Here is a 23,702-nt window from a genome sequence, read left to right as displayed (position 1 = left end):
TGCAGCCCGGTCAGTGGTGCCACCCCGGTGCTGGCACTGGGCACTACATCATCCGTACGGGGCTGAGAAGGCTTCAGGGCTGCGCCACTGGAACGAAAGGAGCGGATTTATGGAGGAGTGCGCTAAAATACACATATAAAATTTGGAGTGCCGAAGAGCCACTAGTAACGGCGTAGCAAATGTGTGAAAGCTTTTTGGAAGGTGAATAGTTACTTTCTAAGGAAAGAGGGCAAAAATTAATTTAAAAAAACCCTACTAATCAGTTTGGTTTTTTTAAAGGAGATAGGACTTAAGCACAGCTATGAAAATACAGTTCAGAATCACACAATCATTAGGGCTGGAGAAGGCCTTGCAATAGAGACCAGCCATTAACCCTGCACCGCCATGTCCACCACTGAACCATGTCCCCAAGGGCCACATGCCTGTAGAACACTGCCAGGAATGGTGATTCCACCAATTCCCTGAGCAATTCTCAATATCCAATCTGATCCATTCCCTGGCACAACTTGAGGCCATTTCCTCTCATCCTGTCACTTGTTCCCCGGGAGAAGAGACCCACCCTGCTCGCTACAGCCTCCCTTCAGGGAGCTGGGAAGTGACTGTGTCACCCCAGTCTCCTTCTCCCCAGCTAAACACCCCCTGCTCCCTCAGCTGCTCCCCACAGGCTGTGCCCCACACCCTGCATCAGTGCCACTGCCTTTCTTTGGATATGCATTTCATCAAAAAGAGAAGAAAAAATGTCATTGAAAACAGAAAACCAATATGGAAGCATGAGAAGATAATGCATTAATAGCATGAAAAATTTGAGTCAAGCTCATGCTGAAATGGCTGTAGAGCATCAACAGGGGGAAGCAGTAAACACATTCTCATTTGGCCAATCTCATAGCCCATGTTGTTGACAATAGATCAATACAAGACAGTCCCGCTCAGTGTTTAACAACACATTACTTTTCCAAAACCACCCATATGGCTCCCTACAGCTTCACTTTGAAGACAGTCCTTTGGTTTTTTGAAAGCCAGGAAATAAAATACAATGGCCAATTCCAGACTTCAGGACACGCCTGGGGGACAAAATGGTCTCTGAGTTTTTCATTCCCATTTGTTTGTTTTAAGTCTTTTATCTTGTTTATATATGGAAAGTCTTGAGGCAGATAAGAAACATTTTTATTGAAAAGAATCTGAACAGCCTTCCGACTTACTTGGACCAACCCTATTCAAAAATAACTTTTTGAGCAACCCCAAATCTTGGTGGTCTCCAATTTCTTAACAATTTCTTGTATTTGGTTAGCATAAAATTTATTCACCCAGATTATAAATTCAGAAGAAAAATATTTTTCTCTTTGTTTAACTTAAATGATGTGAACAAACAACTGTGGCAAGGACACAGCTTCTTACCTTAAAACATTATTAGTTCATCATAAACACAGATTCATGTAGCCTTTCTGGTACCTTCAGTATTACTTAAAAGTACTACATTTAATTGTTTTAGTAATATTTAAACAAAACAGTCAGAACAGGGGAGGGAAGTGGAAGGACTGCAAAGCTCATGACATCAATACCTGTTGATCAGTACGTTTTCCCCTCACTTTCTTGCTCCAGATCTTCATCGACACTTCACAGTTTGTCCTTACCTGTAATTAGGATGCAATAATGACACAAGATGATGACTCAGGCCTCAGCTGTCACCTCTTTCCTTGCTTCTGCAGTGGAGTCACGGCAGAAGTCAATCCCTCTGAGCCCTGTGCCTGCTCTCCAGGCTGACCCAGAGAGGCACTGATGGGATGGCCTTGTTTGCTCCACGCCTGTACAGGCACTAGAAAGCACTGCTGACCCCTGAGAGGGGACAAGGAGCTCACTCTGTGCTGACGCAAAGCTTTTCCCACAGTGCTACCCAGGACAGGCCTGGGTGCAAAACACATGTACAGTGACCACAGAGTGTCCTTGTGACAAGACAGAACAGAGCTGTAGCACCAGTAGGATTACCTGAGGAGGCTTTAGGGAAAAGGGGGAAAACTGTGGGGAGAGAAGGAATGGAAGAACTTGCTATTTCATTTTTACTTGGAGACTAGATAAGAGGGATTCTAATGATACAGCAGACTGAGCTCCTGTCCATACTGTTAAGGAGAAATGCAACTTTTCTTCAAGTTCATGGAAAGAGGCAACTACTGCATACTTTTAGAAGGTATCTTCAGACTGCTGGGGCAAAATTGTTGCCCTGCTATTTTTTCAGTGCCTAAAGAGTGCATACAACCTCTGAGTCATAAAAGGCTGACTTCAAAGCATGCACCATGTAGGGAGTTCAAAAATATCTACACTGGAAATAAAAATTAAATGCTGAGACATACATTTTTTATATACAAGATCAAAATTATTGATTATATCAGCCTGGAAAGATAATTTATATAGCAGTTGCTCCCTGTGCATTTTTGCTTATGTCAGCAGCTTCCAGGGGAGGCAGAAGGCTGAGATGGTACAAAACTCATTGGTTCTATTCAAGAGGCTTTGAACACTTTTAGTGGAGATTTATTTACAGTGCTGAAGGGAACGCTGTCAGACAATGTGAAGCAAAATCAGTGCAGTTACAATGAAGAACTTCCTTTGGAGAACCTTGGGTTTTTTCTGCCAACACAGGTTCTGAAAAATCCTCTCTTGAGCCAATGTACCATCCTAAGGATAAGATGAAAGAAGTGTTTCTGACTCAAACACGCTTGTTTGCAGAGAAGAGTGGGGCTTAGGCTTCCTGCATCATGACCCACTTGTTCTGAAGTAGGTCAGCCTGTGGTATGCTGAACTCTGTCAGAAAGGCCAGCCCAAGAGCAGTCTGAGTAGAGGGAAAGATGTAGAAAGCCACTTCCTATTTTTGTTATGCCAGTAGTGGGTGAAGTGAATTTTTACTAAGGGGAGTTTTTGTGTGCTGTCCTTTCTCATAATTTTCAGGTCTGCAGAATGCAGAAGAACAGTTGTCTGATAGTTCCTTGTTTCTGCTTGGTGAATTAAACAGATTTAATTTTTTTCCCCCAGGGTTGTTTTGTTCTGGCCTATTGTGCTTCCTCTTACCCAAAAAGACTCAGTGCATTGCTAAAGCTCCTTCTCACTTCTACTCTGTTATTTTCAATGCTAATCATGACACCACAGCCATGAAAAATGTTAAAACTATTACTTATGTAAGGGGCTTTGTGTTCTGGGAGTTTGCCCTTTGCTAGGTAAGAGTTGTTCTAGGAGAAAGAAGTGACAGTGCATTGTAGAACAGTGTTCTCTTTCCCAAGGATTGTTTTTCCTCTTTGCATAGCTGTTTCCATTAATTTAAAAATCTAAAATTAAAAATGAAATAAAATTACTGGTCGCAATTTGCCAAGAAAGCGTGTCACCCACAAATTTCTGTTCACATGAATAGTTGCTTGTGACGTTCACCTACAGTGAGATAATAACAAGTAGCAGAAAGGAGCAGTAGTTCTCTTCCTTACTCTTCCATGTTCCATCTCTGACAAACTGCTGGCATATCCCATGCAGTCAGGGCATTCCATACATCCTTACTTGCTTCAGTCAAATTTTCACTTAGCTGAAACAATTTTTTCCTTCCTGTCCACTTTTTATGACGTTCCTCTTAACCTTGCCAAGTTTATGAGTTGACCCAACAACAAAAAAATCCTCAGTACAAAAACCCCAATGAGATATATTTATCTTACCGCTTCTGAGAAGAACTCAGAGATGCTTTAATCTTTCTTTCCATGGCCCATGGGAGCTGAAGACCTTTAGGCTGAGCTCTGCATCGTCCCATCGAGACGGCGAAGCTGACGGTGCTGGGTAATAACGCAAGTGTTCTGCGGTCGGTGACTTCTCAGATGCACCCCGTCAGGAAAAGACAGGAGCTCTCCTACATGTACATAATGCACAATTGGGTCAAACCATGAGTCAGGAGGCAGCAAAAACTCCTGACAAATAACAAGATTTCTAGTAAGTCTACAATGGAACTGGAAAATATAAGTAGTTAAAGGCTCTTTGTTTCAGAAAACACGACTTTGCTAAAGTAGAAGCATGTTCATCTCACCATTGTTTATAATTCTTAAAAAAAAATCCTAAATAACTGACTTGTGATTTCATTTTATTATCTATAATTCTGAAAATTTTTAAGCATTTCACTTAAGCAATTCTTTTTTCCATATCTGTTTCAAGGCCAGGTTGGTTGAAGTTGGATGGGTCCTTAAGCAATCTGGTTTAGTGGAAGGTGTCCCTGACCATGTCAGGGGGATTGAAATTGGATGATCTTTAAGGTCCCTTCTAACCCAAACCATTCTATTACTCTATATTCCCTCTTTAAGTGTGGTAGTCCTACTACATTGTCTTCTCTTCTTTACCATCATTTTGATGTTCTTCGTATGGATGTGCAAAACAAGGTGCATGTATATCAACCATTAATTGTAAAGAGCAGCAATACAGCACTACCCACTTTCATAGTCATGAAACATTTTTGCCTACTCTTGTACCAATTTGGGGAATGCTATAGAGTGAGCAAGTCTTTCAGATTTGCAGATATCTCAGATATCTGAGATTTGCGTCATCTCTGAAAGACATTTTGACCATTTATTCCTAGTCGTAACAACATAAAACATTCAGATGCTCACAGGAACACACAATCATCTCTTTGGAACAGCTCTATTAAATGTACATTTGAAAATAAAGAAATTAGTGTAGTAGGGTATATAACCAAAACATTATTATTTTTCAGATATGCATGAAAAGCTTTTATGTGAGCATTTTGATTTGCATTCCCCAAACACAGCTATATAACAATTCTTATTCATACATGATATACAATTCATACGTGAGTGAACAACTGAAGTCACTCTATACACTGACCACTCTACATCTCTTGATTTACCTGCCACATTAAATTTGTCATTCTCAATTTCCCATTTGCCTACTTTGAATGTTTATAGAGATATCACTGGCTTTGTGCCTGACCAATGATGCTGCAAGGATATTGAACTACTGGTTTAATCTTGACACAGTAATTGACAATTTCACTGCCAATTGGACCACTTACCTGAATCCATTTCCAGTGGCACACTCTGATCAGATGGCTTGATCAGTCAGTGCATGATCAGTCAGCTGTCTGCTCCCCCACAGGTCTGAGGCTGTAGCTCCTAAAAGATTTGCAATGTTTCTCTGCCCTTGGCACCTAATGATGCTATCTGCTGGCACCTCCATATTGTGTAAATCAATTCTCGGTACAGAGTTTATCCTCTTGCAAGTCAAGCTCATTCAAAAATAATCTATGTTTTGATTAAATTTTATTATCCAAAAGACATAGGATAGACACTGTACCTGAAGTTTGGCTAAGAAATTAAAAATATTTTGTGCTCTGTTTTAAACACTTTGGTGCATGCCTGCACTGATCATGGGTTGCCATCTGCTCTATTTCCATGTTTCATGTTTCCTGAGTTGCTGTCTATTAAATGGATCCTATCATTTAGGTTTTCTCACCAGGAAGCCCAAGTGGGCCCAGGTGGGCCACCCTGCTTCCTTTTCCACAAGCTGGTTTGTATGTTTGTTTGTTTGTTTTTTTCTCTCTCCCTCCTAATCATGGGCACATCTCTTAATCAAGTGTCTAACAGAAAGCTTATCTGATATTACAGGACAGTGTGTCCTCTCCTGCACTGTGACACAGACACAGCTACTGATAGCCTGGGTGTGCTGAATTGTCTCTTAAGGCCATTCCATCCCTGTCCAGCAGTAAAGGTGTCAAGGAGAAAAAACCCTATAAAACAAACAGAAAGAACATAGGCATCTTCAGCCTCAGCTAGAACAGCCATTGTTTTCACTGAAAAAGGGGCTCAAGATCATCATTTCTGATAACTGGAAGTAGCGTTCATTGAAAGAAACATGGCAATGACCTTCCTGTTGAATTTCACTACTACAGCTGCTGCACAAAAACATGAGTTGGGTGTTGAAACATCATGCAATTATCTTGGGTGCGAAAAGCTGTTGAGATGTTCTTCATAATTTTTTTTCCAGATTTTTGTCTGAGTTAATTTTGAGGGTTAGAAAAAATAATCATTATGAGGCTTAGATTTTTAGGTAAATCAAGATACTTCAGGAGAACCTGGTATGCTGAAATGTGTTGAATAGAAAAGAAATTAATCAAGGGATTGGGGTTTTTAAATTTATCTATGTGGTAATTAATTATATATTTAATGAACCTCAGTTGATTGCATCTCATGAATATTAAGAATTTGGAAGGAACCAAATTTAACGGAACCTGTGATATGACTTTTTATCTGTAGAACAGATTCCTATACAAAGTCAACATGCATCAAGTTACAACTCCCACTTGCATCAGCCACCACTTCTGAGAATAGGAGTAGTGGTGCTTTTTCCTTGGATGCTCATATCCCTTTGCTGGCAGTATCAGTCTAGGAGAAAGTGCCATGTGCAATCTCTCTCTCCTCTCTTCTGTACATCAGCTGTGTGGCCACAATGGTGGATAAAATCCCTCTCATATAGGACATGCCTTTTAAGTATACCCAGCAAATTCCTTATATGGATGCTATTTAGAGAATATCTATATTTTTATGGAGTTTCAACACAAATTATAAAATTTCTCCTTGGTACAAAGAGAATGTAAAAAATACGAGAGTATTTAGTTTAAAAGTTAGGGAGCAGGAAAATTTCTGGAACATGGAAATTTAAATACAGGGGCTTACAAGTATAATTATTACCTTATTTTGGGGGTATAAATGAAGTCATGGAAGCAAAACTACAGAAATGCTGTCGTGAATTTAAAAATAAAAATTAAATATAGTATTTTAGTCTCTATTTTTCCTGTAGCATATTTGCTTTTTACCCATGCAGTATTCTAAATTTCATCTGCTGCTTTTACATTTAATATGTATTTTGTATGGCAGAATCTTTGGCTAATGCTAGAAATTCAAGAAAGCTAAAACACTATTAAATGAGTGCCTGGGTTTATTTGCAGTGGTAGGTCTATGAGCAATACCCTATGGCTAATGTACAATAGCAGCCACAGGACTGCAGCTATTGTACATCACATTTAAATGTTCTAGCACCAGCAGCACTAGGAGGGCTTTGGCTGGAAGCTGCCTGCACCTGACAGCACAGAAAGAATAAACACAGCAATTCAGGAGCCTGTACAGACTTAGGATTGCAACAGTGCTCAATTAAGGCTGACACCTCCCAGAATAGAGCAACCACAAGATCATGGGAACATAAATCATAGTCTTCATTGATGTACAGTCATACAGCTGTAATTGCTTAGTATACTTAGCATGCACAATGCAGTGGGCTTGTTCTGAAGACTAAAAGCTTCTTTTATGATTCATTTTTTGGCAAAGGATATTGCCTGTAGCTTGATATTTGGAGGAAGACTGCCAGGGTGTAGCACAGCTCAACTCAGTGTACAGAAGGTCTGTTACAATTGATCCATTTCTATTGTTTTGATGTTTTTCCAGCTGGGTGGATGCCATTAGAATCAAGTGACAGGGTCATAAGCTTAAAGCCCTTTGCAGTTCTGGAGTTCCCCAATTCAATTCTCAACAAATTGCAGCTGAGTAGTGCATGCCAGTTCATCAGGAGTGAAGTTAAGCTGCACGTGGGCTGGTTGGTAATTGAAAATAACGGACCAATTATCCACATCCCTGTGGGGGGCTGGAAGTGTCACTGTCACTAAGCACACCAGTGAGCTGGGCTTTCAGATATACCTGACTGCAGGACAAGACCATTCACCCATTTGTCTCTTGGATTTGCAGGAGCTTTACAACCCCTCTTTGTGTTTTTCTCCTTTTAGAGGAAAAATCAGGAGACAAGGAAGGAATAAAACAGTCTTCAACTTATGGAAGCTGCCATCAAGCTGCAATAAATAACTTGTTAGTACTTCTCCAGCAGAAGAAATGTGGCAGGTTTTATATTTTAACAGCAAAATTAAATCATCAGATTTGCTATTCCCTACAAAAATCCCTGACCATGTAGTGCTACTTATTTTGTTGCTTTGTGCTGGAGTGTGATTTAAAAATTTAGAAATGAGTAAATCTAATTATGATTCCATATGTGAACAGAAATTTTTCTGTCAAAGATCCTAACACAACAAAAGGCTGCAGTTCCTGATTTGGAAAGGTGTGAAATTGCTTTATGGTAAAAAAAGGAATTAAAAAAGAAGCAAAAAAATTTATTAAAAAAAACCACAGAAAGAACAGAAACAAATAGTGTTCAATAGCAATACTGCAGCTAGCACAAGAATCACTGAGGAGTGGTTTCAATACAGAGAAAGCAAGACACTTTGAAACTGAAGTATAAAGTGTTCAGAGTTTGAAGGGAAAGCTCTCACATCCGCTTCCCAGATATCCAAGTGATAATAAAAAGCATTTTGCAAGAAAAAAAATTGTTTTTTAAACATTATGCAAATGGAGGAGAAAAAGTCTCCAAATGACCATTATTTAATTCTGCATCTCAAATTATTCAACAAAATTGCACAGGCTGAATTAGGAGCTGAAGGCCAAAGATAGAGAGGAGACAGAAACTCACCTATTCACATGCAGAACAGTCCCACCAAAGTAATCAGGATTCAGGTTTTCCTAGAAAGGGTCATGATTTACAGAGCTGTCAGAATTTCTAACTGACCACTTAAGTTTACATACAAAAATGTGCTTCTGATCTGATGATTTTGGAGTCCCAGCACTCAGTTATAAAACCTGTTTGTATCCTCAGGAAGGCATGGAGGGACATGCTATTTCTACACAGACTTTCCTACCAGTAACATAACAACCTTAGCAATTTCTGATATTGAGCATGGAAACCAATATTTTCAATATCTTTCCTCTTCCCAAGAGCTTGGTTATGAAAAAAAATTTACCCAGAATGAGAGGAACTAAAAAGAAATCCCTCAAGTCCTTGCTCTGAGCATGTGGGGTGTTGTAGCAATGGTAGCATGGATGAGCAGAGGAAGTGTGAGTTACAGAAGCACTACAAAACTTTAAAGAGGCCTGAACTGGGAATTAAGAGCCACCCACAGAATTCCACACACTGGTCTTCACTTCCTTATTTTGCTCCCTTGCTTTAAATTCAACCCTTGCACTCCAGGCCTTTCTGCACCAAGTTCTTTACAGCTCTGGTTCCTAACACCAATCCCCAGGGTAGGCTTGGGGAACCTCACCCTCCAGCACTTTTAACACAAACCCATTCCTCATGTCTGCACCACTTTTTGGTACCTGATTTAGCCTATGAGCTCTCTGAGCCCAAACAGCCCAGACCAGTACTAGCAGGTAGGAGACAGAGCTCCACAATTCTGCCCAGAAGTTAGGGGAATGCCCAGGGAAAAGGCTGGGTAATTACTCCTCCCTGGAGAATACCTTATGTTCTCAATATCAGGAATCCACCTGAAGGAAATTAAAGCTAATTAATTTTGCACCTTTAGATTCCTTACTTCTTGAGAGCTTCGCCCATAGGGAACTGACAACTCCCAGATTGAGAGCCCCAAGCAGATTTTTTAAGTTCTAGCAGTGTTGAAACCAGAAAATAACAGGCTTACACTCATGAACACCATTTTAAAAACCCAGTATCTCTCAGCTCCTCTCTCAAGGGCACCAAAAATTCTTTGCCTTTAATTTTAAAAATTAAATTAAAATTAGTGCTTGTATTTCTATGACTAAAAGGCACTAAAAGACAAGATGTAAATTTATCCAGAAAACTGGTGCTGGCAGTGGGAGGACTTCACTTGCACACCCTACCTGGTCACATCCCTGAAGTCCACATGGGCCATGTAGTGGAGGATAAAAAGCTGAGCAGTCTTCCCCAGCCCACCTGCACCCATCTCTTCCATGAGGTCTCATTATTTTATCAGGCATCCCTGGCCTCCATCAAGAGCTCCTGCATCAGGAAAACCTCATTATGCCAGAAGCCATAGGATACCATAGGCAGACTCAAAAAGCAGAGGAAAGCAGTGCAAGTTTCTCCTCTAGAGAAAGCCCTTTAGGTTGAGAGCAGACTGTTACCACAATGAATGCTCCTGGTGGATAAGCTGGAGAAGCTTGCCCAGTAACAACGTGTAAGGCTCCTCCTGAATAAATAGAGAAACTGGCAAAAGGAGTTCTCTCAAGTCTGATTAAGATGAAGCTAATTCTTCATGGTAAACAAAATTTGATATATAGCAGCAGGCTGGGGCTGAAGAAGGAATTACCTCCTGTGGAGGTCATGGCTACCCCTAGGGCAAGCAAAGTGAGTAAGGTGGAAAGTGGTTGTAACAGGTGTCAACACACCTTTGCAATTGTTTCAGCTGAAGTCTCTTAACAAAGCAATTAATTTCAAGGGCGAGTCATGTTTTCAGTTAAAAAGAAATAAACATATCACAGAGAGTGCTGATTTTAACATTTAATTTTTTTAATCTCCAGTTACCGTTTTTTCTACAAACAGACTTTTTTTAACAATAATTCAAGAGGTATTATAATGCTAACTACAGCTTAAAAGAAACATTTTGTCACAAGACAATAACAAAATAAACATAATAAATAACCTGCTTTACATATGCTGAAGAAAACAAAACCATCATGCAATAAACTTAATAAAATTCACACTCTGTACAACAGCTCAAGGTAGACCTTACTAAACAGTACTCATGTCCTATCAGTAACATACACATATTAGTAAAAATAGAAACTTCAACAAAATGCTTAACTCAAGCAACACAGCGATGCAATATGAATCAACTCAAGAAGTTCATGATTCCAAAGAAGCCAGAGTTGGCAGTGGGTGAGCACACAGCACTGTACAAACCACCTCAGCCAGGAGCCTCTGCCCTGTGCTTCTTCAGCCATGTCGGTGTTTAGCTCCTTGCTGGAAACTGCATCAGGCTGACATCCTCCTGAGCCTGTGGCTGTTAAAAGGAAGAGAGAACACACATAAATAACGACCTCAATTACAGTTTTCTCTTCTCCCCTGAGAGAACAGCTCAGGTGGAAGAAGGGGCATGTATCTTGACTGTCTCTGAGAGGACTCCAGAAAGGAGTAGTTAAGTCTGACAGAAGATGGAAAGAGATGGATTCCTACCTCAGGAAAAGGAGATGTTTCTTCACCCAGCCTTCCTTAGGATTTACACAGGCATTCAGCCCACTGGCAGTGTGGAAACTGGAAAAGAAATAATGATAAAGAAATCAGAAATCCCTGCCAATAAGTGCTGTGTGGAGTACAGTTACTCTATATAATGACCAATAGAAACTGCTTTTGTGAACGCCAGCTAGACATGGAGGCTCCAAATCCCTCCAATATTATATGAAGAAAAAGAAAGTTAAATGTAATAGCTACTTCAGTCTCAGGGATCAATTTTGCACCATAAAATGTTCAATTTATTTGATCTGTTTAGGCAAAGACCTTTGCTGGATGCTAGAAACAACTGGTAAAATTGAGAATAGGTGCTGTCAAGCTAAGGTGACAGATCAACATCTAGGCCAAAACCTTGTAAGTAAAACATCCGGTCCCTGTGAATTAGAAGAAATCTTGTCACTTATGTGTCTGTTTACAGGTTTTGGCAAGGGAGCACTGTGTTGGCCAGAATAGCCCTTAGCTGGAGACAAAACCTGTCCTTGTTTGCACAGCTGATTTCTAAAGAGTCAGACTTATTATTTACATTGTACGGCTATCCCTTGGGTTAGCAGTCCGTATCAGCTAGAGGTTGTGGGTTTTGTTTACAGGTGTGATATACAATTTCTTCAGTTAATTTAACTTTCTGAAAAGACAGGAAAAACCTCTCTTATAACATTCAAATCCTTGGTTTAGCCCAAACAGACATCCCAAGATTAATACATGTCAGAAAATACTGCAGAGATTGAGAAGGTAACTTACATGATGGCAGGGATGTCGCAGACCTCACTGGGGAGCTGCTCAGTGTAACCCTTCAGGACCCACTTAGGCAGACGCACTTTGGTGTAGGACAGGCAGCAGTCCTGGTTGCTTTGTGCTGGAATGAAGAACAACAACAAGGTAAATAAACTCCATTTGGCCCTGCTGTTTGGGTCACTCTCTGCCCAACGCCAGCCATGCAGCTCACCCATGACAGAAGAGGGGGATGAGACAGGAGACAGCACACTTTGCTGAAACCATTCCCTTCCAGCTCAGCCCCTCACTGCTGCCAGCTGTGAGCAGCAGCAGCAGCAGGAGCCCTCCCCAGAGCAGAGCTCCCGAGGTCACTCACCTTCTGAGGTGCCGCACAGGAGCAGCGCCAGGAGCCCCAGCAGGGACACCAGGACCATGCTCTTGCTGCTGCAGCCGCTCATTCCCTCTGCACACACAGCTGTGCTCCAGTGAGTGCCTGGCTGTGCCTGCTGCTCCTGCCAGCCCTGCCGCACCTCCACCTGCTTATAAAGCAGGAGCCCGGGAATTCACCCACGGGCGGGTTCCACTGTCATCAGCGGGTTTCCCCACGGCGAATTCCATCTCGCCCGATTTGGCCCCGGCTCTCCTTCCGGGTGCTACAAACGGAGATAACAGTGTGCTGGGGAATATTCTGATTTTTTTTTTTAACCAAGTCACGTAAAAGATTCGGTCTGAAAGAAAAGGAAATAAAAGGCTGTGAAGTAATGGTTCTGTGGGTGAAGCATGTGTAGTTTTAGGGGTAGGAGTGTGGGTTGTGAAATGAGGAAAGTCAATGTAGGTAACTTTAAATATTACCTACAGAAACTGTGTGTCTGCTGTGCTCTAGTTTAATGAACGCAGCCTGGGAGCAGGGGCAGGTGGGCTGAGCCAGCCAGATTCATTTCAGTGTGCCAAGGAGCTGGGTCACAAGCTGCACCAACACCAAAGTGCTACATTAATATTTCCTGGTTGGCCCACACCGTAACATCGGACTTTCCAGATTACTGTTTCTGAGCTCTGGACTGTAGTATTGGCAGGGACACGCGAGCAGCATTGAGTATTCATGGAAATGGGGTTTTTTCGTTTCCTTAACCATATATTCCTTGCCATGACTTCCTGCCAGCTTGTTACATGTCTGAACTATTTCGTCTGCAACAGAGTGAGCTTAAAAGAAATTTGAAATGGGGCCTATATTCTCCAAATCTGTGTTTTCTAGACTGCATTAATGTTCTTCATAAACAATAGCTGTAGCTTGTTGCTTTCCCAAACTGTACCAGAGTATTGTAACTCCTGAACATTCAACAAAAATACACTCAATCTTAAAATTGCCTTGCACGGCTCTAGAGAAACCACCAGGGAGAGGCTCTGTCACCACTCCAAGTACATTGTTGGAGCCACTACTCAAGGATGGAACTTTCCCATGCTGTTTAGGGATCTTTGTGAAACTACTGTGATGGCTGCAGGCCATGTCCTGCCAGCCAGTGCTCACAGGAGCTGCTGCCATCTCCAGGTGCTTACAGAGTAACCTGAGCTTAAGTGTTTAAGCTCTCTCTCAAGGTAAGAGTCAATGGACAGTCATGGGCAGTGCATAATTACATGCCTTCTATGCTTCACAGGGTGCCAGTACTTCTCTCAAAGGGTGGTTTGTATAAATAGAAACTGCTTGAACTCTAGAACAGACTGTGATTCAGAGAAATTCATTTCTCTATGTAGTAGTGAGAATTGAGGGAATTTCATATGAAATTTCATATACATGAGCAACCTTGCAGTGTGCACAGCATCACATACACTGGACATGCTTCTCTGCAGAGCCACAGCAACTGGCCAAAGGATGGGGAGGAGGCAACAAAGAACCCATGCCCTAATGAATGCAGCTTTTTGTGACTGTTTTATGGATCATAGTGAAATACTCTCAGTATGCAGCTCTCTCTGCTTTAAAGACTGTCAGCATTAGGCAATGCCTGAAACTAGCTGACTAGAATGGTAGATTTTTTCTTTTACATACAGGTTTCATGGATCCCAAATCTATTATACCTACACCCAGCTTTGGCATTTCATATACCATTCCCTAGGCCATGCTGTTACCCATATGGAGGTGGCCTTGCACCTCATGCCTTCCTACAGCTCTACTTCTTCTCCACTGAGCGCTTCTTGGACAGAATCTTCTCATCTGAGCTTGGACACTTCTACCTAAGCCCCAGAAGTTTGGATACCAGGGCAATGACACTCCTCAGACAGCACTCACCCCATAGTGCTGCCCTCAGGCAGTTTCCATCACAGCTGTGGCTCCCACAACTGACCAGTTCTGCCCTCAGGCAGTTCCATCACACCAGTGGTTCCCACAACTGACCTTGGCTGGCCATGTGCCTTGTCACAGCTGGACATGTGCTCATTTTAAAAAGGTGTTCCTTTTATCTCATTTTTGTTTGATTTAGGAAATTAGGTTAATATTTAGATTTGGAACAACAGCCACAAGGAGGGCCCCAACTTCAGGAGTGCTGTCATTTTGTTTGTACTTGGTGTATACAAAGTACCTTCAGTTTATTTGCACAAAGTAGTTAAAACAATCCAAAAAGGTTTAATGCAAACAGCTGAAGAAAGTTTTGCTGGTTGTGATATGACACATAACTGTATCTTATCAGTCTTTACCTTCACAAACCCCTAATGGAAACAGAAGACAAAAAAATATATAAAAACAAGGAGGTGCTTATATGTCCCAGGGAAGTGTTTTTCTTTGTTCCTTGGGAGTGAGGGGACAGTGAATGTTGTCCACCCTGACCCAACCAAACTTTCAACCTGTGTGACCAAGTGAGGCCACGTGGGCTGGCCAGGGACTGCCACACAGCCAAGAGATGAAACTTCCAGGACCCAGGGTGGCCAGGGGCACCTCCAAACCTGTTCCTGGCTCAGTTGCAGGTGCCATATAAATGTGTTCAGTATCTTAACACTACTGCAGTTCAAGAGCTACACCTTGAGGGGGCCACCATGTCAAGGGAAGCCATCATTTCCCTGCCCTGGGGCCTGTGTAGGGAGGGCTGTGTCCAGAGTCTCCTCAGAGGGCACAGCCAAAGCATGACAGGTATCAGCCACAAGCTGTGAAAAGAGAAACTCCCATCAGACATAGAGAAGCCACAGCACAGGAATGAGGCACTGGGACAGGTTGCCCAGGATGGGAAAGCCTTGATTGAATAGCCTTGCAGATACTCAAGCTGGATGTGGTCTTTCCCTGAACATGATCTTAAACTTGGGTTCCTTCCCAAGCCACAATCACCCCTAAATTATTTTTCTGGGTTTTTCACATTTAGCTGTTTGTTTCTTATTTAGTTCCCTGACTTATTTTTCTTCCTGATTTGACTTTGCTGTAAGCTTCTCAGCTTCCCTTCCTCCTGTTGTCCCTCCTCAGATCCCCTCACAATAACTGCACACACAGTAAGGCAGAGCAGCAAAACACAGACTGTGTTCATAAGCTTCCTCTCCTGTTGTTCCAGGGGCCAGAGAAAGCAGGCTCAAACCCTTCCTGTGTGTCTAACAGCAAAGACACCCTAGGTGCCAGTGCTACAGTCAGACCTGTGGAAGAAATGCATTAGGGAAAACTGAGCCTTTTCCCAAGTAATACTGGGGAACTGACAGTGCTGAGCAGCTTGGGGATGTTAAAGAGGAGAGCTGGGGAGTCAAAGTGCTCTCAGACCATCTGCAAATCTACAGCCAGAGGCAACTTTCTCTGGTCACCAAGCTGCTGCATCCTGATAATATACTTCCTCTTTCATATCCTAAAGAACTTTTACTCACAGAAATATTTGCTGAAAGTCTGAAGTGCTGAAGAGGACTTAATAGTTCAACCTTGATAAACACCTCCATACAGGGCAACAAATTTGGGGGGGAGGGCATGGGCTTACCACATCATTCTCCCCATCACAGAAAAGCACAGGAGCAGTCTGCCTGGTTTCCATGCAAGGGTTAAAATACTTCATGGACTTTTGAAGAGAAAGACAGAGGAGGAATTTTACAATCATTAACCATTTGATTATTGTCACTTTATGGGCTTAGGTCTAACATTAAAGATGAAAGACTAAAATAAAGAGCTTGAATGTCAGCCACTGTTAGTATCTTTACCTGTGCCCTACAATAAGATGAGAAACATACTGCCAGTTGTTAATGAGCTAGCAGATAACAAGTTTCCATGTTTTCCATCCTCACAAAGAGACATTGTTTTATTGCTTATTAGTACCTTTTCTGAACTGATGTAAATAAAACTGTACAGCAATACTGCTGATCATCCAGGAAACACAGAACCAGATGGGGGAAATTCCCTTCTGTAATTTCCAGAGGTTTAGGGCTTCTTTGATAGAGCAAAGTGCATGAGAAGGCAGTAGCCGGAAGGAACGTGGCCAAATACAGGGATTTAATCATTGCATAATCTCTGATGAGTAAATGCATAATAAGCACCAAGCACAAAAGTTCCAGAGGTAGCTTGCTCAATATCTCTGGAGCTGTAGAGGCTGTGATGCAATCCAGTGATTTCAGGCAATTCAGTACCTGCATGACTGACAAAAGTTGTTATCTGAGGAAGAAGCCAATTTTCACTAATTAGAGGCTGCACTTCTTACATTACAGATCTAGAAATACCATTGAATGACATTGCTTTGATGCAATTATGGACAAGATCTGTACCTGTTGGGAGAAATTAACTTCCCATCTATCGAAAGTGCAGGTAGAGTAGACCTGGTGCACTTGACATGAGCATCCTGGCAGCATCCCAGCACTGCTGATTGCCTCCTGCTACCTACATGCAGAAGTAAAATATCTAATGTTCTGAAGGAAGATTTCTCCCTGCAAAGCTAACTCTCCTCTGTCTACAGTCCCTTGGGGTAGCCGACCACCTTTTCACAGAAAGGGACCTCTCAAATGTGATGGCAAAGCCTATACTGGAAAGAAGAATGAAAAAAAAGTCTTCATTGGATTTGTGTGGCAGGGTTTTGGGTAGGCACTGGTGGTGGATTCTCTGCTAGAATCTTCTCCCATGTCTGGCAGAGCCAATGCCAGCTGGTTCCAAGGAAGGACTCAGTGGACAAGGCTGAGCCCATCACTGACAGTGGTATCATCTGTGGGATAATGTATTTAGGAAGGGGAAAAAACCCTGTGCAACTGCAGCCAGAGAAAAGAATGAGTATGTGGGGGATGGATGTATGAAACCACTCTGCAGACCCCAAGTGCAGTGCAGAAGGAGGGCCAGGACCGTGCCAGGTGGAGCCAAAATCCACAGCCTGAACGTGAAAATGCCTCCTGATACTGATAAAATGAGGGCTTGCACTTTAAAAATGTTTAATTCAGGAAGAGGAGAAAAAGATACTGTGCCTTGGCAATTATCAAAGAGAAATATGTGACATTTTCTGAATCTTGAAAGTAAAATACAAGAACAGAAGTAGGGAGGAAGAAAATCTGTGACTTAAATTTTTCATTAAAATGCAGTTTTAGGTTGGCTGAAACTGTTCATTAATTCAATTGAAACATGGTTTTGTATAAAATTAGAAGAGAACTATTAAGAAAATAGGAAGCTGCTTTTTTTGTGTTCTGTTTGCTTCCTCAGGAAGACCTAAGACAAATAATCCAAGCCTTATAAAGAAAAGAGAATAAAGAACTAAACAACATGAAGTAGTAATGTTTTAAGTCGACCAAGAGAAATCATGAAGGTTTTACTAAGTCCTACTTGACATACAGAATGTGTGATTACTTGGACTACTCAGTACATTGTGAACACAGCCAGTGTTTTGTCATGTCTTACTGGAAGACCAGCTTAAAAATACCCAGCAATACCTGCTTATTTGGGATTGCCACACAAAAACCAATCAAGACTGTTTTGAATAGCTGTTAGTTAACAGTGGAGTGGCTGTGTCATGAGAGCTGGCAAAGCAGCTGTGGACACAGGCCCTCTCAAGACAAGAGCTGCAATCACTGCAGCTTTTCACCACTACAGGGTTGCGTTATAGGGACTTTCCTGTGAGGAGCTTTAAACCACAGTTGCCCAAACCAACTGCCTTGGACTTCCCTCTTTCCAAGAGGCCTGCTCTTTTCCCAAGGAAACCACACCACCACATCCCTTCCATCCTGACTCTCACGGGTTATTTGCATAACACAACGGAGATCACTGACTCTCTCACCCTCCTATACATCCCTTTTCTGGACCTTGGTTATCACCCCCTGATTTCTGCAAGAGGCATTTGGAGGCCCTAGAAAGGGCAGCTTTGCCCTAGCTCCTGTGAAGGAAGCCATCTCCCAGGGTAATTTTTCCTCTTTTTCTGCAGGGTTCTCTTGGCTGCTTCAAGCACTCTCTTGCTTGTCCCCATTTTCAGAGTCTTTCTTGCTTACTGCCAGTCCAGACAACTGCAGCCAGCCCCAGAAGTGCCTTGTTGGTTGGCTCTTGGCTAGGGCTTTGAGGGTGGTGCTGTGTCCAACCATTCAAGCCTGCTCACAATCATCAGGGCTCCTGTAAACAAGGCAAGAACCAGAGACAGAAAAACTGTTTTAAGCCAGAAGACATGTTTCAAGTCAAGCAATCTGGACTTGACAGAAATCTGCTATTCCAAAGTGACCTGTGTTTTACAAGAACATCTCCTCAAGTAAGTAGGCTCAGCCTTCCTCAGATCAAAGTCTGGTCCTTTTTCTATTTGTGTTTGTAGCTGACCTAGGCCATTGAGGCATATGGCAACCAGAGCCAGAGCTCCAGGGTATAACATACACTGTAACTGCTTTGCCTTTGAAAGAACTCACAGGCAGGTGAAGGAACATGGAGAAAAACTTGGACCACATTAAAAAATATATATTCTTCATGAGAGGGATAAAACCTAACACACTGTTAATGAAAAAAGCCAAACAAAACCAAAACCCCTAAAGACTCTAATAACTCCATGATCAAAACTCTTTGGAGCTGACAAAAAGTCAAGGTATTAGAAGAACTCAGGACATTTTAAGTGCAAGAATTCTTACATTTAAGCAAACACTAGCAGGATAATGGACCTATTTTAAGTCTGTTTCAGTTGCCAATAGAGGGTTAGCATTAAATGAAGCAGCCAGCTTGTTATGACCACTTATGAAAATGTGACAAATGCTCTTCCAGCAGGACTTTACACTACTTGGGCTGTTGCAATGATTCAGAGTCTCCCATGGTGTCTATAATGAGATGAACCTTGAGGTTAAAGAAATATAGAGAGGATATGCTGAGCTGAATGAAACTTCCTACACACAGAGGTTGTGCAAACATAAATTTGCATCTCTGAAATGAGATATGCGTCTGTGACAGCAGGACAATATCTGCCACTAGTGGGAGGCCTGTGGAATAAGTCTACAGGGGAACACACCCTGGAAAGTGCTATTTCAACATGGAAAGTGCCTTAGAAATCCCTCCAGGCTTTTCCTCTCATTTCTCTTTGGCAAACCACAGTGAGTGAGCATTAGCATTAGTCACTACAAGTCACTATTAACCATTTCAAATGAGATTTCTCTGACGTATATATCACTTCCCTTTTGTTAATTAGCTGGAGATTTTAAAGGTATGCAATCCAAAAAAGACTAAAGCACAGGTATTGAATTGGATTGTATGGCATTGTTACAAAAACTACAAATAAGATGTTAAAGTCACCAGGCCAAATCATCAAGGAGCAAACTTGGAGATAGGGGAGATTTTTTTGGTGCTGGGATAAGCATCCTACATACATCTATTTCTAACTGTGGTTAGAAATTCTAAACATGAAGCTTAATAGAGTCTTTCATATTCTTCCTCACCTCTTAAAAGCAATACTTTTTTGCTCATTTTTTGTTACTATGTGTCACTTTTTTCTCACCAGAATCATCTTTCCCCACTTCATTGAGAAACAAAAAATTGCTGTTCTTCCTTTAAACCCTGATGGCTTCTATGCCATTAGAAGAGCTGACAGACAGTGTAGGGGACAGAGGGACACCAGAGCCCAGTGCACTCAGCCACAGTCAGCACTAGCACAAAAGTCAGCTGCAAACCTACAGCAGTGACCTCATAATATTTAATTAGAAAGGAAAATCCTTAGAGAGTTCCACTGACAAAAGAGTGGTTCCTGTCCTCCACTGATGATCCAGAAGAAAAATATAAGGAAAACTAAATGACCTACTTAAGGTATAACCTGTTCTTCTGTAAATCTTTCTGTTCTGCTGTCATTAAATGCAACGCAAAAGTTTTCTCCACCTTCCAACACCTCACTGCTTTGCATGCCTCTGTTGGGAGAGCAGAGTGTGCTTTGTGCCAGTAAGAGGGAGAAAGTAAAAGCTTGTTCAATCAACCCAGTCCTCAGATAACCAAACCCAGTCCTCAGAGAGTGGGAAACACCTTTATCTGGAAACCTCCCAAGATCTGTGAGAGATTTTTGCAAGAGGCACAGAGCAAATCAGAGAGCTGCAATGCAGGGCACTGCTGTGCAAATAAGGATGCCTGTAAAGCCTTGGCAATGCTTCCAAAGGGACACCCACTGCAATCAGATGCTCCTTGCTCAGCCTCTCACAACTACATCAGTGATCTCTCACCTAGAGTGAATTCAGCATCTAACCTGTAACCAAAAGGAGACAAAGCAGCCAGTGACCTATATTGCAGAAAGGTAATGCAACCTAACTTTCCCTGGCCAGTAAGAGGAGATTAAGAGGGTAAATGGTAAATGCCTTCAAACCAGCATTTGCTCCCTTCTTTGTTTACAAAAGGGACCTAAAGCATGACCAAAGTAGGTTCAACCAGTCTTTATAAACTCATCACGGGACTTCTATGTGCTCCATACCATGTTGGTAGCACATTATAACAAGAGGTCCAGGTCTTGTTGGTGCCCAAGTGTGCCAACACAAAAATGCTGCCTGGAAGAAAAAAAGAATGAAACCCCCTCAAAATGTCTCAGGGTGATGATTAATGGCACAGCTGTTTGTTCCAGCTCCCGCCCTGCTACCAGCAGCCACTACCCTGGCATGGTGCCAGTGGCAATGGGCACTCCAGTGACAAGAGTTAAGAAGAGTGAATAGATAAAAAGGGTAGGCATTATCCTTAGGGTAAGGTACAGCATAGTGAAAAATAGCCTTATAGCATTACTTTTTAATAAGGAAGCAGCTGTAAGTGTACATTTAAACCAAGTACCTGTGACGTTAGTTTGGTTGAAAGTATTTCCTAACCTACCCCTTGGAGTAATGCCCTTAGTACCTTCTATCTATATATTCCAGTTCAAGCTTTGCATATTCATTTTTGTGTCTCAGATGAAAATCACCTGAGCCCAGGATGTCAATGTCTTGCTACGTCAGGAACCTGGGGCAAGATTCACCCGAGACACAAGTCATGGAAACACTCACCCACACACTGTGGGATTCAGGGCCAGCCTGCAGAGAGAAGCTTGTTCCCAAAGTGAGCATGCAGTACACGAGAAAAGATAAAGATCAGTTGATCCGTATGTCAGAACATGAACTTGTCCTGTGAGTACTCCTGGGTCTGAGAAATCTGACAAAAATACACTTTATTCTAACTGCCATCGAAACCTTTCTGTGCATAGGCTGTATTTGGCCACAAATGGAGAAAAATCTTCAGTATTTTTCTGAAGGAAAGTATTTTTCTAAAGGAAGTGATAGCCACAGAAAATTTTCTTTGCTATCACTTGCTTTAGAGAACAAAGTACACATTCTTCAAATAGAATAAGCTATCAGTTTGATTGAAGAAGCCTCTTTGTCTGAGTTGGGCAGGTGTCAAGAAGCAGATTTGATTTGTAAGCTGATGTTCAGTGCCCAACCAGACAGAGAGACACCTCATGCTGCCACCATGAGCCTTTCAGTCTTGGTGCCATCCTGTGAAGCACCAGAGATAATATCAGGATTGAGTCCAAGGGGCAGCAGAGGCACAAGGGAGTATCAAGATGACAAAGGTTTTCAGTCTTGTTCTTTTACTGCCTTTCTTCCCCTCAGAATTTTCCTATCTCCTTGATTCATTAGAGAATATATTAGATTAATTTTTCAGGATACACCACTACCATAAAACTCACCTTTCCTCCACTCCTACAGAATCTTCCCTTTCCCAAGTGAACAGAATTGCGATGCCAGTTAGAAACAGATTGCCCAGCCCACCCTCCAAGCAGAACAACATTTCTGCATCTGACTGCACTTGGTGAAAAGAGTGTAGTTCCCTTCAAACCCAGCAGCTAAGCTCTGCTGCAGGCTCCTTATAGCATAGGGCTCAAGTTGACCAAAAACTTGCATAAGCTTACAGTCTCCTATTTGGCATTCAGAAGTGAATCAGTGAAAAAGCATGAAATTTTAACTACAAACGAGATGGATTGAAGACTATGGGAAAGAAGAAATAAAGGATAAAAGAGGATCTGAAAGCAGAGAAACCAATCATCAATGCCTGGAACTTACTTAAATCATTCTTTCTAATTATTGCACTACAGGAAAAACAGAATTTTGCAGTTTTTCTCAGTGTCAAGAAATTTGAGTTGGATTCTTCAGTAAGTCAATGCAAACCCCAAGTAACACCATTCCCCTCAAGAGTTCTCTGCATTATAGCAAACGTTTGTGAGAATAAAACCAAACGCAGGTATTCTCAATGTTCTCTCAGAGGGGCCGTCACCTCCTATAGCTGCAGGGTCAATGGAACAGGAGAACCAAGATAACTCTGGGATCTGTATCAGCAGTGACTGATGGCTGGGAAAGAGCCCTAAGGAATTATTACATTCCTTCCAGGAGTTAGTTTCACACGCAGTAGAGAGGCTGCCAGCATGTGAGGAGTGTCCGATGATGCACCGTGCGTCACAGGGTTCAGCTGGAGAGAGTCCTGCGAGGAGCAGGAGTGGAACACGATGATCCCAATGGCTCCCTCCCAGCTCTAGGTGTCTCATGGCTCCAGAAGTGCACAGCACTGCCCCAGGCAGGAGGAGATGGCTTCATGGACAAAGGCCAACAAAAAAGCTATAAAGGCAAGAGGCAGGGATGGCCCCTCTAACATCACTAATCCTGTAATATTGGATTGTTGAGGGATAGAAGGCAAAGGCTGCAAAACCTGGCCAAGAGTGAAGACAAAGGTGGCTGAGCTGAGACACTTGTCTGACTCAGCAAGGAATGTCATACCTTTTTCATATTCATGTATGTGTCCATAAAATTACTGTTCCGTTTTACTGTGTGTGAACCAAGGTGCTGCCTTCCTCTGGTTGGATAATTCGCTGTTATTTACAAATATTTACACATTTTCCTACTGTACCAGTCATATTCCTAAATAATTATTACATCACTCATTCCAGACCTACATGCTGTGAGACCAGGGTGGGAGTGGATCTAAATTTGTGTAAATACTTTTGGTGAAAGTCTGTACATTTCACAGAGTGTACTCTGCTGTTGTGAGTCCCACAGAAACTTCTGAAGCTGGCTATAGGGCAGCTATCCCCATCTTCAGCAGCACTGTAAGAACCTGTCAAAGCAAAAAATCTGACAAATTTGCCAGCAAATAAGTCAAGAGGAAGCAGAGCAGGGTGTTTCACTTTTTACCTTTTAAATTTTTAGAATAGTTTTAAACCCCATGTAAGTGGTGTGGATACCTTCCAACCTTACAGCAGTGGTATTTGCTCACCCTCACCTCTGTAACTACCCACGCACAGCTACTGCTCCCTCTTTAATATAGGTCATTTTGAGGCACAGATGGCTCCCAAGCCACATATCCTGTCAAATAGACCCAAAATTCTTTGGAAACAGAACTTCCTCTATTGATTTTGTGCCAGTCAGGCACTAGACTGTAGTTTGGGTCTTGATTCACTGCTGTCTTGGGGCAAAGTCAGGCCAGGATTATTTGGCTGTTCCTTTAAGGGTGCTGA

The 23,702-nt window shown here is 42.1% G+C and overlaps 1 protein-coding gene across 1 annotated transcript; it reads right to left on the bottom strand.

Moving 5' to 3' along the window:
• Positions 1–10,393: 10,393 nt before the first annotated feature.
• CCL20 (C-C motif chemokine ligand 20) lies at positions 10,394–15,500 on the bottom strand. The gene is made up of 4 exons (XM_005489299.4): positions 12,197–15,500; positions 11,848–11,962; positions 11,056–11,133; positions 10,394–10,882 (listed from the first exon to the last, which is right to left on the bottom strand). The coding sequence occupies exons 1-4, from the start codon at positions 12,276–12,278 to the stop codon at positions 10,855–10,857; spliced, it is 303 nt and encodes a 100-aa protein (XP_005489356.2). The 5' UTR covers positions 12,279–15,500; the 3' UTR covers positions 10,394–10,854.
• Between the last annotated feature and the right edge of the window lie 8,202 nt (positions 15,501–23,702).

This window comes from Zonotrichia albicollis, chromosome 9, assembly GCF_047830755.1.
Source record: "Zonotrichia albicollis isolate bZonAlb1 chromosome 9, bZonAlb1.hap1, whole genome shotgun sequence".
In the NCBI taxonomy this organism is placed as follows: Eukaryota; Metazoa; Chordata; class Aves; order Passeriformes; family Passerellidae; genus Zonotrichia; species Zonotrichia albicollis.
The sequence above is the reverse complement of the archived record's forward strand: the minus strand, read 5'-3'. Positions and strand labels throughout refer to the sequence as shown.

Coding starts and splice junctions, on each gene's coding strand:
- CCL20 (XM_005489299.4), bottom strand. CDS start 12,278: ATGAGCGGCTGCAGCAGCAAGAGCATGGTCCTGGTGTCCCTGCTGGGG. Junction 11,963..12,196: donor CCTGTGCGGCACCTCAGAAG/GTGAGTGACCTC, acceptor TCTTCATTCCAG/CACAAAGCAACCAGGACTGC. Junction 11,134..11,847: donor TGCGACATCCCTGCCATCAT/GTAAGTTACCTT, acceptor TTTCTTTTCCAG/TTTCCACACTGCCAGTGGGC.